Source organism: Mus musculus, chromosome 6 (genome assembly GCF_000001635.26).
Source record: "Mus musculus strain C57BL/6J chromosome 6, GRCm38.p6 C57BL/6J".
NCBI lineage: Eukaryota > Metazoa > Chordata > Mammalia > Rodentia > Muridae > Mus > Mus musculus.
The window spans coordinates 50,183,331-50,200,828 of NC_000072.6; the positions used below are offsets into that span (position 1 = coordinate 50,183,331).

General features: G+C 39.9%; 1 protein-coding gene across 9 annotated transcripts in view; it reads left to right on the forward strand.

Annotated features, from left to right (window-relative positions):
* The window catches only part of Mpp6 (membrane protein, palmitoylated 6 (MAGUK p55 subfamily member 6)), an 88,927-nt gene extending 73,103 nt beyond the window's left edge, over positions 1-15,824 (forward strand). For 5 of the 9 annotated variants that reach the window (NM_001164734.1, NM_019939.2, NM_001164733.1 and 2 more), the window contains 4 exons: positions 380-541; positions 11,196-11,398; positions 13,184-13,312; positions 14,824-15,268. In NM_001164734.1, coding sequence (NP_001158206.1) covers positions 380-541; positions 11,196-11,398; positions 13,184-13,312; positions 14,824-15,000 — 671 coding nt within the window. In that variant the 3' untranslated portion in view covers positions 15,001-15,268. Of the gene's footprint in view, positions 1-379; positions 542-11,195; positions 11,399-13,183; positions 13,313-14,823 lie in introns of all 9 variants that reach the window. The other 4 variants (XM_030255518.1, XM_030255516.1, XM_030255517.1 and 1 more) reach the window with 1 other exon arrangement.
* The last annotated feature ends 1,674 nt before the right edge of the window (positions 15,825-17,498 follow it).

The following is a 17,498-nucleotide window of genomic DNA, read 5'->3' on the forward strand; positions in this document are numbered from 1 at the left end:
AATTGTAATGGAAATACCTTTATGGTTGAGGGTCACCACAACATGAGTAACTGTATTAAAGGGTTCACAGCATTAGGAAGGTTGAGTACCTCTGCTTTAACGTAGAGAGTATTGATAAATGTGCATAAAACGCTGGGATTTTGTAGCTCAGTAAATGAGTATCTGAGGGCAAACGATTGGGGACAAGCATTTAAAGTAAGGTATAAGATAATGTCTGTACCCTACAAAATTTGTAGAAACAAGCCTATGTCATACGTGCACAATTCTAGTAATAGTTAACTATCAAGGCAAGAAGACCACTAGCATACAGAATACCAGGGAATGTTTTTACATATACAAAGTATAACTGAATATAATTTCCTGTTACTTTCACATTTAGAGTTTGATCGTCATGAAATTCAGATCTATGAGGAAGTAGCAAAAATGCCACCCTTCCAACGGAAAACGTTAGTTTTGATCGGAGCTCAAGGTGTGGGCAGAAGGAGCTTGAAAAACAGGTTCATAGTACTGAATCCTGCTAGATTTGGAACAACGGTGCCATGTAAGTCTTCAGTTTCCATTGCTGCTCAGAAAGAGGATGGGTATATGGAGAAAAGGATTACTACTAATGAACACTAGTTCCAGATTAGATTTGGTTATGCTAATGAGCATGGAAGAGTAGGTAGTTCTGGGTCCACACAGTTCTGTCTTAGGTAGTGCTGCCCGCTTGGTGCTCAGCAGTAGCTTCATCTGTCAACTCTACATTGCAGAAGTGCTGAAGACAAATGCATACATTTAAGAGTTGTGGCAGATTACATTCATTTGTGGTTTTTTATGGAACTATTATCCATTTATTTGTATTTTTCAGCCAGTGTAGTATATTTAAAAGAAGACAGCCTACTTACTAGATGCTCAAACACTCAGTACACCAGTGGCTTTGTAGATTTCGGTGGTCTGGTTTAAGTTAAAGCCCTCAGCCCTGAAGGATCCTAAACCTGATATTCTGAAAGCAGGTTCTTCAGAAGGCAGCGTTTACCAGACTTGGCTAAGACCGTGTGAAATGATGCTGGTGTGGAGGAGGCCCGTGTAGGCTCCGGCTCTGGCTCTGACTTTTCACTTTGTAATCTTAGTTCTCCCCTAGCTTTTGCATGTTCACATAGAACACTGAGTGATGTCAGAAATGGAGTAACTGGAGCGTTCAGGTAATTGCTGATGCTATGATACCTGCTGCACATTTGACCTCTTGGAGAAGCCTGAGGAAATGGCCTCTCAAGCCTCTCTCCAGAGAGAAGAGAAGGATTTGTTTCCATTCCTGTTTTTTTCCTTGGCTCTGTTGGTATTTTCTTCTGTAACTATTATCCATGTGTTTGTATTTGAACTCATGGTAGGATGGAACAGCATGGTAGCAGGAGCGTGTGGAACAGGATGCTCTTCACTGGGTGGTAGACAGATAGCAGAGTAAGGGACCCAGGATAAGGAATAGCCTTCCTAGGCATTGCCCAGTCATCAGCTTTTTCTGAAGGGCCAGTTCCTAAAGCTCCCCCCCGCCTTCAGTGTAGCACCACCACTTGGAGCACTTCATATTCAGACCTTACAACTTACACTTATGGACTTTTTAGTCCTACAAAATCACATTGCCCAAAGCTAATTTTAATGTACAATGACTTAAGAGTGTCATAGTATTTGTTTTTGTTTATATTAGTTTTATTTTGGCTCTGTTTTATTTTAGAGATTTTTTCTATTATTTTTAATTAGTTATAACTGTGTATTTTATATTGTGTATGTGCATGTGAGTGTAGGTGCCACAGAGACCAGAAGCATAGGACACCCCCTAGCCACCGCCATTTGAACTTTATAGGCAGTTGTGAACTGCCTGGTGTGAATGCTGCGAAATGAACCCTGCTCCTATGGAAGATCAAGTGCTGTTAACTGCGGAGCCATCTTTAGTTTTAAAAATATTTTATTTTTTACTCAGTAGCAGGCTCCCTTTCGGTGTTTTCATGGCTATCTGATTTGGGTTGCCACTTCTCCCTCTCCCTGTCCCTGCTCGGTGCTCATAGCCTCTGCCTCAGGATTCTGTTTCCACACTCTTACCATATGTGTTCTGCTCCCTCTCCACTTCCTTCTTTACATCAGGTTTTTCTCTTTTTAACTATGTACCTTTTCTAGTTTCATGACCTCTGTCCTCACACATTCCCACAGAAAACACACACACACCACAACTAGGGTCTGGAAATGAGGAACAGACAGTATTTATCTGTCTTAGCTTGAGCTACCCCATTTATTATCTTTTCCAGCTCTGTCCATTTTCTTGGAAATTTCACAATTTCATTAGAACCAAATAAAATTGTAGTGTGTGAATGTACATTTTCATTACCCATTCATCAGTTGCTAGGCATCTAGTTTGATTTCATCCCCTTGTAATTGTGAATAGAAAAGCAATAAGCATTGATGACAGAGCCCTTTGGGTACACACCTATGAATGCTAGTTCTGTTTGTAGAGCCGTGGTGTGTGGGTGGGTAGATGCCTCCCATGGAGGTGTGTGTGTATGCAGAGGCCAGAGGTTCATGGTGTGTATCTTCTCTTATTGCCTCCTTCCTGGGGCTTCTGAGGCAGTCTTTCACTGCACCTGGAGCTCATTGTTTTGAATAGGCTGAAGGCCAGGAAACTCTAAGGATCCAGCTGGTTAACATACCGTCCCCACCACACTTCCCAGACAAGCCCCACCTGTTTGTTTGTTTGTGTGTTTGTTTGTTTGTGGGTATTTTCCTTCATCTGTGACAGTGTACCACATGCTTGCCTGACGTCCACAGAAGCCAGGAAAGAAGAGGCTATCAGAGTCCCTAGAACTAGAGTCATACCTGGATGGTTTTGAGCCATGATAAGGTGCTGGGAATTGAACCCAGATCGCCTGTAGAGAGGCTAGCGCCCTTAATTACAGAGCCATCTCTCCATGCCCTGTGCCCAGCTTTTGTGGGTGCTGAGGAACCAAACTCATGTGACAAGCACCTTGTCAGCTGAAGCATCTCCCTGTCCCACTTTATGTTTCTTGCACTGATGGCCGTATGACTGCACCAGTTTGCACCGCCACCAGCAGTGAATAAGGTTTCTCCTCCTCCAAATCCTCACCAGCATTTGCTGTCATTGCTCTTGATGGTAACCACTCGCACTTGGGTGAGATAGAATCTCAAAATAGTTCTATTTTCCATTATTTTGGTGACTGAGAATATTGAACACTTGTTAAAATATTTATTGGTCACTTGTATTTCTTCTTTTGAGAGTTGTCTGTCTCATTATTACATTTATTGTTTGGCAGTTTAAGTTGGGATTTTTGGTATTTAATTTTCACAGTTCTTTATATGTATAATCTGAAATGTATCTGGCAGTGATTTTATCCTATTTTTTTTTCTGACAGTTCCCTTTGTTATGTGGTTTTTTTAAAAAAAGATTATTTTTAACCACTTTTAATTTTTTTTATTTTATAGGCTTTTCCTTCTGAACATTCTAGAATGTGCCTGTATCTCAAACTGTGTTCATTCTGCGCTCCCTAGCCGTTTCACCATTTCATGTTTGAAGCTAAGGTCCTTGGTCTACTTTGTACCCCTTTACTGTCTTCTGTCTAGTGTGTATTTTAACACCTTTATCAAAAGTTAGGTGTTCATAGCTCTGGGGGTTATTTCTGGGACAGCGGTATATATTCTCTTGCCTGTTGTGCCAGTACCATAATGTCCTCTATTAGAGTTTAAAGTTGAGTAAACCGTGTCCCTCCAGCTGGGTTCTTTCTGCTTAGAATTGTTGTGGCCATCTAGAGTCTTTTCTGTCTCTCTGTTTGTGAATTGTGTTTTCTAGTTATATGAGGAATGGCGTTGGACTTTCTATGGGTTACATTGACTCTGTATTACTTCCGGTTTGTAACCACTTACAGTGCCGCTTTGCTGCCCGGGAGCAGTTTTTCCATTGTTTGCACCTTCAATTCTTTGGTTCATTTTGGTTTTAAAGGATTTTTTTTTCTCCTTTGAACTATTTAACCTTTTCACAGTTAATATATTGTCATATTAACAAAGCTGATTCAACAGTAACAGTAATAAATCTATTCTCAGAAAACAGGCTAGCATTAACATGCTTTCACTGGCACAGCTATGCAGAGGTGGTCAACTTTCCCATCTGTCTGCTCCTGTCTCTCTCTTTACTTTCTTAGTTATTGCTTTCTAAACTTGTGCTTATTTTTTTCCTTACCATCTTCATTCAGATGAAATCCGCATAGCGTTTTCTCCACACACTTGGGTTTCTTGGTTTTAGCATGTTCACATAGCTGTGCAAGTATTTCTATTGTCGCAGGACTTCTACAAGGTCCTTAGTAACAGCCCCTCTCATTCCTGAATTTAGTAAATTTTTTTCTTAGTTTTCCCAAATATTTGTCAATTTTGCTCTTTTCATATTTTTTTGTATCATACATTTTATTAATTTAATCTTGTTTTCTTTTTTGTTTGCTCCTTGGAGTTAGGATGAAGTTTTCTCCTGTTATCCCGGGTAGAAAGTTAGGTTATCCACTGGAGATCTCCTTTTAACAGACACATTTATGCTAGAAATTGCTCAGTAGGTGCTGCTTTTTGCATCTTATAATTTTGCTGTGGTTTATGTTTTTGTTTGCATTCATCTCAGAGTCATTTTTAATTCTAGAAATAGATTAATGTAATGAAACACTTTTTCTCTTCACCACAGAGGCTTAGAATGTAATCTGAGAATAAGACAGTTGTGCAACACGAGTCAGTTAGCTGGAGCTAAAACCGGCTTCTCACATGCTGCCTGCTTGCAGCTTTCTTCCTTCCTAGCCATATATGAAAACTGTCACTGAGATGAGATAGAAACTGAACCTTTGGTCAAAAGGAAAAGTGAAAGGAAAACTAGCGGTCCTCTGCTCTTGGTGCCTCCGCTCTGACACAGACTCCTGTGTGTTTTGTCAGGTCTTTCCATGTAAGCCATCAGTAGGCCTCAGTTAGCCATCTAATGTTTCTTCTTGAAGCTTACCACAGTGCTGATAATTTTTCTCTGCTAAGACACTTTTCTAAGGCTTCAGAGTCCCTCACGAGTATGATGGCCGAGCTGTACTCTATCAGAAGTAGAGACAAAGATATGCTACCAGCACCCAGAAGGGCTCTTGGCAGCTCCATCAGTAATGACCACTCTCAAAGTGTTTGCTATTTTTAGTTTTGATTTCTATTTTTTTTTTTTTTAGTTGACCCGTTTTGGAGTACATTATTTAATTTTACACATTTTATTTTTCCAGATTTTCCTGTTAGTGATGATAATTCCATTCACTTTGTCCAGAGACCATAGGCCTCATTAACTCCTTAGGGATTTTTTTATAGCCTCAGATATAACCTATCTTTGAGCGTGTCACTTGTTCTTGTACACTGCGGGGAAAAGTATTCTCCTCTTGTTGACTGGACTGCTGCCTTGATATGTTCTGTGTAGCTGCCCAGGCCTTCATTTCCTCTGTAACCTTCTGTTCTCTCCATCACTGGAAGCCTTGAGGTCTTCTGCTCTTTTGGTGACGTGTCCATCTTTCTTTTGCTTCATTTCTGTTTTGTTTCATGTATTTGGAGATTCTACTGTTAGGTGCTTAGATGTAAGTAAGCATCTTACTTCTAACGAATTGACCCTTTTGTCGTTGTAATTATTCTTCATTGTTTCTACGATACCTTTCGTCTCCCTGTTGGTCTGCTCTGATGTGAGTTTGCAGCTGTGTCTGGGTCACTGCTTACAGGGATGTCTTTCCATCCTTTACTCCCAACATACCAGTCTCTTTAAGTGTAAGATTCCTTCATAAACAGCATATAATTCGATCCGTTTTTCCAATTTGTTGTGCCATTCTCTTCCTTTGAATTTGCCTGTTTCCTCTTTAAGTACAGCTCTGCATTATTGTAAATATATAAATCAGTTTCTTACCCTTCAAATATGCATCAGGAGAGTTGCATCTTGTCTCTGTGTCCTATTATTGATACTAATGTTAGTCATTGACTATGGCATTTGGTAGTGTTTTTTTTTTTTTTCCCCTGCAAATCTGTAGTTTACACTTAAGCAACCTGTTCAGAGATACTTTGAAACACTGCAGCTGTTTTCAGCAAACTTGGATCCAGTGATTTAAGCTTCTGTCATTAACTGAGCACTATAAAAGCTTTGGAGGAATATCTGGCTACTCTCACTTCATTTGAGTACACAGATAAGGTTTACTTCCTAGTGTTCTGACCCATGGTATTTCTGGCAGCTAGTAAAAACTGCTTTGTTGAATGATTGATCTCAGGGAGGACAGACTGGGTTTTTATCAAGCCACTGGTGCTCTGTGTTCCTTTTCCCTTCTTTGCTTTCAGGCATCTAGAAGAGTCAATAACTTTCTAGTTACTTTCATTTTCATAATTTGTAATTTTGTTAAGCAAATTCATTTTTAGGAATTAAAAAAAAATAGGCTAGTTCCCATCAAAACTGAGGCCTTGATTCTAGTTTCCACTTACCTCGCAGCTCCTCTTGATCTACAGCACAGTGGCTGCACTGGGACAGGTGGGGTATGGCTTATTTTATTACTTGGTTTGTGTCCTTTGCTGCTGCTTGAATTTCTATGGGCTATGTTGTAAGGAGTGAGTGCCAAAAGGAAAGAGAAGTGTTGCATAAAAGATCTTGCTTGCTGGAGTTCCATGTCTTGAATGTCCAAATAGTATCTCTTCAATGCCTTTTTTTTTTTTTTTTTTAAGAATCATTGAAGATTTCCACACTACAAATTTTTCTGGCCAAGGGCATTAGAATTTCTAATTATTTTCTTGGAACTGTGCCCCAAGATTTTATACCATAGCTTCTGTGATCTTTCCTTAACTGGTTCCAGGAAAACACACTCACAAACCTCTCTACTCCCCAAAATACTAAAATCCAGGAATATTTCAAGTTCCATAGAATTTTGCATATAACCCATGCAAAACCTTCTGTGGATTTAAGTCCTGTGAATTATTTATGATGCCTATATATAATGTTAAGTGGTTTATAAATAGCTGTTAGGCTATATTACTTAAGGAACAATGAGAAGGGATAAAAATCTGTTCATAGTCAGTGCAGATAGATTTTTGTTTTTCCTGAATTTTCCCATTCATAGTTAGCTGACAAGAAATACAGAACTCATGGATGCAAAGAAGCAGATAATGTATTTCCTCTTACTGTCTTTCTGTGTGGAACACCTTCAGAACAGTCCTGGGAGGCAGGCTGGCTGGCTTTCAAACATGAGCACACACACATGCATTAGCCTAGAGGAAAAGTGTTACTTGTTTTACCAGCAGTGGGAGTACAAACCACTGCTATTACATGCTACCATAGGCCTTAAGTGTAGGCATACATTTTTTACAACCTACTTTTAATAAGGATTCAACCTCTCTTCTAGCCCACCACCCAGCAGAGGTAGTGGAAGAGAAAAGTCATTAGAATGTGGGGGAAAGTGGACCTGTTCAGCAATAGTTCTTTGGGGGTGAGCTTGATCTTCTTTGGCAGCAGTTCAGTCCCATAGCAAACACCAAATACGACTCAGCAGCTGCAGACCGGTCCTCTAGACAGGCAGACACCAGGGATGAACCAGCAGCCGCAGTCCATTCCTTTCAGCACGCAGACACCTGGCAGCTGTAGTTCAACCACCCTGGAGCAAGGCCACAGAAGCAGCAAGCTGTCACAGGAACGTCACTTAACAGTTCTTCGGCGAGTTTCTCTCAGTGTCAGAGTTATCACAAGTTAAGCTCAACAATGCTATGTAAGGTGAACCAATACATGCATGTCACATCGCAGAGAATAGCGAGTCAGAGCAAACCAAGGCTCAGTGCTCATTTCCCGCTGTCCATGGGGGTTCATATTAATACTTCTTCATCAAGTGTCCTTTAATGTATTTGCTATATCCAAACATCCTTTCACCTGTGTCTGCCTCAGGAAAATAGTCTTTCATGTGTTTGCTTTAGCAAAACAGCCTTTCACCTGTGTGCCCCAGCCAAACATAATTTAGCATAACTAACTTTCCAAAGAACTAGAAGTTTCCACTTCATTTAAGCATTCTTCTGGGAAAATAAATTTACTATGTGGGAAAGGAAAACAATCCATTCCTCCCTGACCTATGTTTCACCACTCATTTGGCTCCTTTTTAGATATACATAAGACGTGTTTAGTAGATGCCCCAGGACCAGGAGGATTGTGTTCTGGTAAACTGCCAAAGATAGACTACATCCTTAATATCTTAGCATCTATTTAGGATTCAAGTGAAGTCTGGGAGTAAAGTTAAGATTCAATTAAATGCTTGCACACTTAAGGAAAGCATTCAAAAGTTTCTAATGCTGATTTTGTGCTGAAAGAGTCATAGTGGCCTTATTAAGATCAACCCTGCATACTGCCCCCAACTTGCGATTCTAGGCTTCCCTCTGGGTCATTACTCATCAGCATGGCTCGCTGCCTGAAATACTCACCTCTTATATTTTCACACACTTGGAGTGTACTTTCTGTTCAAGGAGAGCCTTCTCAGAAACCCCACCTAGCCACTGAACTTAATGTAGAGTCTTCAGTTACCTAGAGGTTGTGGTACAGCACCTAAACTCCACTTCTCATTTGGAGTAAGATTCGGCAGTTCTTACTGTCTGCTTGTTGGAGTACATGTGACAAGAAAAGAGATCTGTATGTATTTTGTTCTTCTTTGACCTGTTACCTAAACAAGTTTCTGTAGTAACAGAATGCCTGTAAGTATTTGATGATAAATCATGAGCTTTTCCCACCAGGTCATCAACATTTCTATATAAACATAATCTTATAACTAAACAAAAAGCTGAATTCAAAAATAGACATTGAAAACTACAAGTAAGTACATGAAAACATGTTCAACATCATTAATCACCAAGGAAACCTAAAAACCTCAGTGTACTACTTCATAACCGTTCAGATGACATTGGGAAGGGGATTACACCATAATGGGATGGAAGAGTTATTTAAGGGACCCAGTTTGGAAAGATGGAAAACTCTGGAAATAGATTGTGTGCTGAGTTACTGGTTGCACAACAGTCTGGATAAACTTTATCCTATTGAGTGGTAGGTAACTTCAAAATGTCTAAACAGTAACTTTTGTGGATGTTTTACCATGATGAAATTTTTAATGTGATCAATAGCTTCTATTTATATAAGAATAGAAATATATTAAAGTACCATATTTTTACAAATCTGTTGTTCACTGCTGATGGACACTTATGTTATATCCCTCCCCTGGGGGCTTCGGGTAAGGCTGCAATGAGCTTGACAGTTACAGTGCCTCTTGACCAGAGACTGGGACTGTGTGCTTGTCTCTGTGAAATGCTGTAATACACACTGGCAGGGGAGGTTGCTGCATTGTGGTCATTTGTTATCATTTTTAAGTACATTATAGAAAAAAGGAGTGTTGTATCAGGAAAATAAGCTGTAAACCCTGTTTTGTTTTATTTTGTTTTGTTTTGTTTTGCTTTTAGTATCCAGACCTTGGGTTTGGTTAACACACAAAATGTTTCTTTGTTGATTCTTTACTACTAAAATTGAGAATCTTGCCAGTCTTAAAATTTCACGTGTAGGAAGTGAAATTGTTCTGTGATAAGCCTAAGGAGTAAGGGCAGCCATTCTGCTCGCTCCCTTCTGAAAGTGAAAAGACGCTTATGTGGCAGTAGCTTTCAGTTCTCTGTCTGTCTGTCCCCTCCTCTGCTTCCTCCCTCCTTTTTGATGTGTCCAGTAGAGAGTGGAGATATAGTCAGAAATCACTGGTATACATTTTGCTATGAAGAGGGAGTCTATGACTGAACTGGGAAGTGATGTGTGCATTTACATATTCAGTTCAAACATCACATTGATGGTTTCAAAGCAGGCTTTCACCAGAAGATGTGATTTTTAAGTTAAGTTGCAGACAGTGAACCAAGTCCTTGTGTAAACTTGGAAGATTTTAAACTCTCTTAGATATTTTGTGGTATGACTTTGAAATTTCACAAACAGGCAAGTTTCAGGACTTTTTTTTTTTTTGAGTGTAGAAACCATCAAACTATTTTGAAGATTGTTGAAATTAAATAGCAGAGGATACCATGTTGTACACAATGGTCTCATTACAAATTGGACCTTTACGTTTACCTTGAATTTAAAGTTCTTTTTGTTCCAAAAGTTGTCTTGGTGTCTTATGCTTGCTACCCATAATTTAACAGTCTGCTGATTTGTTTTTGGGTTTTTTACTTATATCACTTATTTTAATTTCACATGCTTAATGATTTGCTCAGATATTTTCTATTTACTTAACAAAGTAGAGTTCACTCAACTTAGATTCAGGCTAACCCTAAAATACTATAAAAATTATTTTTCTTCCTCAAAGCTACTGTTAAATTTGGCAAAGATGTGAAAGGTAGAAATAATTCATTCCTAGCATGAATGGCCAGCGTGACAGGCCTGAAAGCATTCATAGATTTACCTACTACATCAAAGGATTACCTACCACTGGATTTGGAATTTGAGTATTCACTCTGATTTAGAAACCATAGGTCAGAGTAGAGAGGCTAATGCATGGTGCTTACAAAGTCAAATATTTCACATTTGGGACTATCAATCAGAAAGCAGGACGCCAAATGGACGCTTAGGGCTTGAGGAGAAGAAAAAGACTAGACGTCCTCATTTGTGGGTAGAATTGCACTTCAGAAAACAGGTGATCCTCCAACAAGAATAGGTGACCTTTGCTCGCTTCTGGGTAATCACTGAAGAAATGCTTAGCTGGCCGGAGAGTGGTGGCACAAGCCTATAATACAAACACTCAAGAGACAGGGGCAAGTGCATCTCTGAGTTTGAGGCCAGCCTGATCTATAGAGTGAGTTCCAGGAGAGCCAGGCTACACAGAGAGATCCTGTCTCAAAATACCAAAAAAGAAAAGAAAGACATGTTTAACCAGAAAGGAGGGTATAATCGAATCTTCAAGAAAAAGGAGACTGCATGCATAAGGAAAAGGCAGCATGAAGACTTCTGGATGAGTATGCTTAAAGTTTCAAGGTGAATTAAAAGTCCCTTAAAATATTCTTCTAAATTAGAAATCAACATGCATTCCTGTTCAAGGGCCATACATACATGTTTGTAACATAACGGGAAGGAAAACTTGGACAATGGATAGACAATCATACATTGCCTCTTGCACGTTTTCAACCTTACTTCATTCTAGTTACTTCACGGAAGCCAAGAGAAGACGAAAAGGATGGACAAGCATATAAATTTGTGTCCCGATCAGAGATGGAAGCAGATATTAAGGCTGGGAAGTATTTGGAGCATGGGGAGTACGAAGGAAACCTGTATGGAACCAAGATCGACTCTATTCTCGAGGTTGTCCAGACTGGGCGGACTTGCATTTTGGACGTCAACCCACAAGTGAGTTGCATGGATCCCAAAGCTGCTGTTACTTTCTAGTTTCCTGGGGAGTTTTCGTCTGTGTATTTAGGCTGTGGGAAGTGTGCTTTATCTAAGTAGACATGTGGTTCTCTCTCAACTTCATTATGAGTCCATAGCTAGATACATAAATAAATGTCAATCAGACAACCAAGGCTTGGGTAAAACCATGTGACTGAACCTGCAGAAGTGCAGTATTTACTTGATCAAGTATTGAAATGTTATGTTGGGAAATGTTAAACTTAACTCAAGGGTACAAGATTAGAATACAATTAAGCCATTCCCCTTTCACTTCCCAGACGCACAGACCAGAGCATCCCCTCACTCACTCTCACTCCTGGCTGTCTTGCTCAGGTTCCTGTCCTGTACACTCAGCCCAGCTGCACTTTCCCATTCAGAGATAGGTCATATCTTTTTAGTCATTCCGGTAGGCCTTAAGTATGTATACCAGAAGTTTCTAGTGTTTTTTGTTTTTTACATAAATGAAACAGTTTTCTGTAGATTCTTGACCTTTTATTGATTAACTTTGCCTTTGACAATTTCTTACATGTGAATAAAATATTCTGACTGCCCCTCTCTCCTGCCTCTCTCCCATCACCATCAGCTTCCCCACCTCCTACCAGAAGTAGCATTTCCAGATCCCTGACTTGTGCTTAGTTTTACAGTTCCTTTAGTTTACTCAGGGCCATCTGTGTGAACATTGGGTTAGAACTATTTGCTAGAGCTCTGTAGAATCACAGTTCGAGGCAGTGACTCCCCTACTCCTTGAATCTATCAGTAGTGAATAATTTAGTAGTGTGGCATGAGGTCCTGAGCCCTCCCACCACCCTGACTATAGAAGAGCTCATTCTTGTGCAGACCCGGTCCGGCTATCCACAGCTATTGGTTTTCATGATTGCAGTCACCATGTCTTACTCAGAAGATGGCATTTTAAAGCCCTTCCTGCTATCTTCTGGCCCTTAACTTCTGTTCCTTTTGTCTGCAGTGTCCCCAAGTCTCAGAGGGGATGGTATATAAATCTCCTGTTTCAGGCTGAGCATTCACCCACCACTTACTCTCAGCACCTGGTACAGCCATGAGTCCATCCGTAGTCACCACTGCCCACTAGAAAAGACACTTCTGAGTAAGGCCAAGAACAGCATTTATCTATTGGTATAAATAAATAGGTTCAAAAGGCAATTTGGTTCTGTGTTGATTTATCTTTTTTATTTATGTTTTTTAAAATCTTTCCATCTTTTTCTGTGTAGTTATTTTTTTATTATTATTTGTAGGTGCTGTGCAGTATGAATTTTGTAGTATGAATGAATATTCAGTAAGAGAATCCTACAGTTAACAGATTATGTATCTGGCTCACTAAATTTTATACCTTCTTTAAGAGGACAAAAGAGGGCTGGTGAGATGGCTCAGTGGGTAAGAGCACCCGACTGCTCTTCCGAAGGTCCGAAGTTCAAATCCCAGCAACCACATGGTGGCTCACAACCATCCAGCATGAAATCTGACTCCCTCTTCTGGAGTGTCTGAAGACAGCTACAGTGTACTTACATATAATAAAAAATAAATAAATCTAAAAAAAAAAAAGAGGACAAAAGAGCAATGACACTTGATTTTACAACAAAATAAATGGGTTGGCATACTGTGTGAAGTTAGGACAGGGAGCGCAGGCAGTAAGTTATGTCCGTAAGCTCAGGAAGAGACAGATAGACTTCAATTTATACTAAGGACCAGCACACTGCACATTCTAACATTATATAAATACTCTTTGCACAGGCACTGAAAGTGTTAAGGACTTCTGAATTCATGCCTTATGTGGTGTTTATTGCTGCTCCAGAGCTAGAGACCTTGCGTGCCATGCACAAGGCTGTGGTGGATGCGGGAATCACCACCAAGCTTTTGACGGTAGGCGGCTCTTTCCATGTTAACACCTTTTATTTTCCCTTTTCTTTTGAGAGTGCTTAATCCCATCTAGTCATGCTTAGGAAGTCACTGCTCTGTGTAAAGTACAACAGAAGGAAAATTGACTTACTAGATGTACTTGAGGATTTTAAACAATTTTTTTTTTGTAATCCTTTTGTCTCTTAATTTAAAACAGAACCGATTTTCTTTTATAAAATGAAAAGAACCAGTGCTGGAGCATGTACACTGTGGCCTTCCCGTCTCATCCCTGTGCACTCCTGCACACTGTGGCCTTCCCGTCTCATCCCTGTGCGCTCCTGCGCACTGTGGCCTTCCCGTCTCATCCCTGTGCGCTCCTGCGCACTGTGGCCTTCCCGTCTCATCCCTGTGCGCTCCTGCGCACTGTGGCCTTCCCGTCTCATCCCTGTGCGCTCCTGCGCACTGTGGCCTTCCCGTCTCATCCCTGTGCGCTCCTGCGCACTGTGGCCTTCCCGTCTCATCCCTGTGCGCTCCTGCGCACTGTGGCCTTCCCGTCTCATCCCTGTGCGCTCCTGCGCACTGTGGCCTTCCCGTCTCATCCCTGTGCGCTCCTGCACACTGTGGCCTTCCCGTCTCATCCCTGTGCACTCCTGGGCCTTTCTTGATTCCTTGTTTCTTAATGTAACTGCCGTTTGCTCAGTCTTCTAGTCACTCTGTTGGAAGTAGATCGTTTAAAAGTTTTTCTACCTAAGTATGTTCTCTTCTAAAGTACCTACATGTTGCAAGTGTTCTATTTGTTCTTCGTCTGTCTTTTCTACCAAAAAGCAGGAGCCCTTTCTGTTTTATTGTTATCTACTGATTCCGAAACTTTGCAAACATGAGTAGGATCCCAGTTCATATGGGTAGAGCTCCATGTGAAGGGGATACTTGTGGGAGTGTATGGCAAGCTTCCCTTGCTCGTGCAGAAGCCCTCACTCAGGTGCTCCACCCACTCGGTTGTTCCAGACCAGTTGGTAGTACTTGGTGGGATGCAGACAGCAACTCCACAGAAATAAAGCTGGAGTCTATGGGGTGTATCTGGCACAACTTAGAGTTTTCACATCACACTGTTAAGATTCTCTGTCTTTCTAAATGAAGGGGGTAAATTGGCTTTGAGTTGAACAGCCAATACAAGTGGGGGTCCAGAATTTATACAGACCGTATAAGATAACACCTATTTGGAAAGGATTATATAGAAGTCAGCTAGAAATCAACTACCTGTCTTGTCTTAGACTCACCTTAATAGTGTTAGGAATTTCACTCTACAGCTACCAAAACAGAATGTACAGAATATTCATAAGCCATGGAAGTAGATGGAAAGATGCAACAGGTACAGATATCTGGTAATACCTCCTTCGGCACTATATAGGATAGATTTTTAAGAACTCGTATCTGAATTCCAACAGATATCAACGCCCTTATTTCTTAATCCACTTTAGATCTGAACAAATCAGTATTTATCACCATGCAAACTTCTTTTTTTTAAACCTTCACAGGACTCTGACTTGAAGAAAACAGTGGATGAAAGTGCCCGAATTCAGAGAGCATACAACCACTACTTTGATTTGATCATCGTAAATGACAATCTAGACAAAGCCTTTGAGAAACTACAAACTGCCATTGAGAAACTGAGGATGGAGCCACAGTGGGTCCCAATTAGCTGGGTGTACTGATGATTCAATAAGGTTAACAACAGATAAATAAAACTTTAAAACAGTGACTCAACAAGTCAGCCTTCTGCTGGGCGAGCACATGCAGAGGTGGAAGGCGCCTGCGCATCAAGGCATTTTTATTGTGTAGATTGAAATAACAGTGCACTAGGTGGAATTTTTATATATTTGTGGTTGGGAAGGTGTACTAATATATAATTTCTCTTAATTTTTCTAACTTTTTATGGATAAAACCTTTCTATTCATACCACATAAAGAAATGCGTTCAAGCATTTTGTAAGTTTTGATTTAGTACCCTTGCTTTTTCATCAAAGGAATTTTCAGATCATTCTCTCAAACATTGATCTCACATTTTCACTGTGATAATGAATACTTGAAATAGTTTTGTAATGCTGTCATTCTTGTAAGTGGTTAGTGAAGGGTCAATTATTCTCTTATTAGAAAAAAATAGTTATTGACCTTCCTCAGACTCCTTACAGAAGCAGAATTTAGATATCAGTGCAACGGCTAAGTCCACTACTATCTTAATCTGCTCAGTGCCACCTCTTAGTCCAGAGTATGGCGGCTGCTCATTCTATTTGTAAGATAAATCCACCCCCACCCCACCCCACTCCCATCTCTCTCTAGTCAACACAATGAAGAGCAATAGCTTGCACTCTCTATGGGATTATTTTCATTTGTCGCAGTGATGTGCTGATGCCGACTAATGTTGCATATTAGCTATGGAGCTCGGGTGGAAGCATGGTCATGCACACAGAGAGTGCCTTATCCTGCAAACTTAACTTAGAGAACATTTACTTATTTTCAAATATAAAATTTCAAACCTATTACTTCAGTTTTGTTTTTTAAGAATAGTCAGCAAAAATATGCCTGTGCAAATGTTTGTGATATTTAAAGATGTCTCTAAGCTGCAAGCTGTTTGTTAATCATCAGATGTGATTTCTGAAACAGGAAGTGATTTGTTAGGGTATTTGTTCTCTGTTATGTCAAAAACCAAATCCATTGAACAGTTTACAAGATTTGGAAATAATTGCCAGCTATTCATATATATACACACCTGATACTCATTATGTAATATATACTATATAATGTTCTATATTCTTCAGATTTCTGTTAAGAAGTACACTTTTTTTTTAGGGTTAGGAACTGCATTGACACAGCGCACTGATTTCCAGTCACCTTGGTTGATGCCCTCCTCTAGGATCCCTGAATGGTACCTGTTCCTCCATAAACACTGGCACTCAGTGACGCAGCTCGCTGAACTTAGACAGCCTTAGTTTATACTGCTGCCAGGGTTTCTTTCTTTCTTTCTTTTCTTTTTTTTTTTTTTTTTTTTTTTTTTTTTTTTTTTTCCGAGACAGGGTTTCTCTGTATTGCCCTGGCTGTCCTGGAACTCACTCTGTAGACCAGGCTGACCTCGAACTCAGAAATCCGCCTGCCTCTGCCTCCCGAGTGCTGGCGTGCGCCACCACTGCCCGGCTGCTGCCAGTTTTTCACCGTCAGAAGAGTCATACTTGAAAGGGTTTGGTGCTTAAATATTGATGAGTGTCTTTGGTGACAGTCGATAGACACCTGACTTCTGATTTTGGCTTTCCCCTTATCAGAGTTATACATCCATCTATATGAAGATTGATTTAGCTATACATAGACATGCATATAAAGGTACTTATATATGGTAAGAAGCAATATTATACATTGCTTTAAATTACTTTCATAATAAAACACCTAAGTTACCGTATTGTAATAGTGGTAATCTGCAGGCTTTTACATTTTAATTCTAGAATTTCATAGCCAAAATTATTTTTCTTTCTTTTTTTCTTTTTTTTTTTTTTTTTTTTTTTTTTTTGGTGGGGAGGGAGCAGCAAAGTGTTAACAAAGTGGACCATACACTTAATAACTTTGTAAACTACATGTATTTGCTAAAACTCATGGATTCTCATTGTAACATGAGTCAGAGCACAATATTTGCATGACACCTTGTAACTTAGTGTTTCAGCACACTGTAATGTAAGCTTGCAGAGAAAGTTCAGTTCTGTGCTCACAGGAAATGTTCCATATTCCCCAGTGTACCTTCATGCTGTCTTATGAAGCCTTTCTCAGCTGCTTTGGAAAAATTTTATCAGCAGAGCAGTCTATCCACTCAGTATTTCTACCATCTGGGTCCAACAGAAACAATAGCTACATATCTTTCTCATGTTAAATATAAAAATGCATAATGTCTAGAGTATCATCTGTATTTAACATTGTTTCTGTTATAAATGGTACTCATGAGCCATCAACATAGCTACATTAGATTTCTCCTAATGGAATGATAGTTTTGCTCACTATAATATAAATGCCAATATTAAGAAAATACAACTGTTTCTCAGTGAAAAATCACCAAATTTGAAACTCAAGTTCCCATCTGAGTCTATAGAAACCATCAGGCCTGACAAAAAGATTCTTCCTAGATGACATGATCAAGGAAATTTATACTTCTCTCATGGGGAGAGTCTAACATA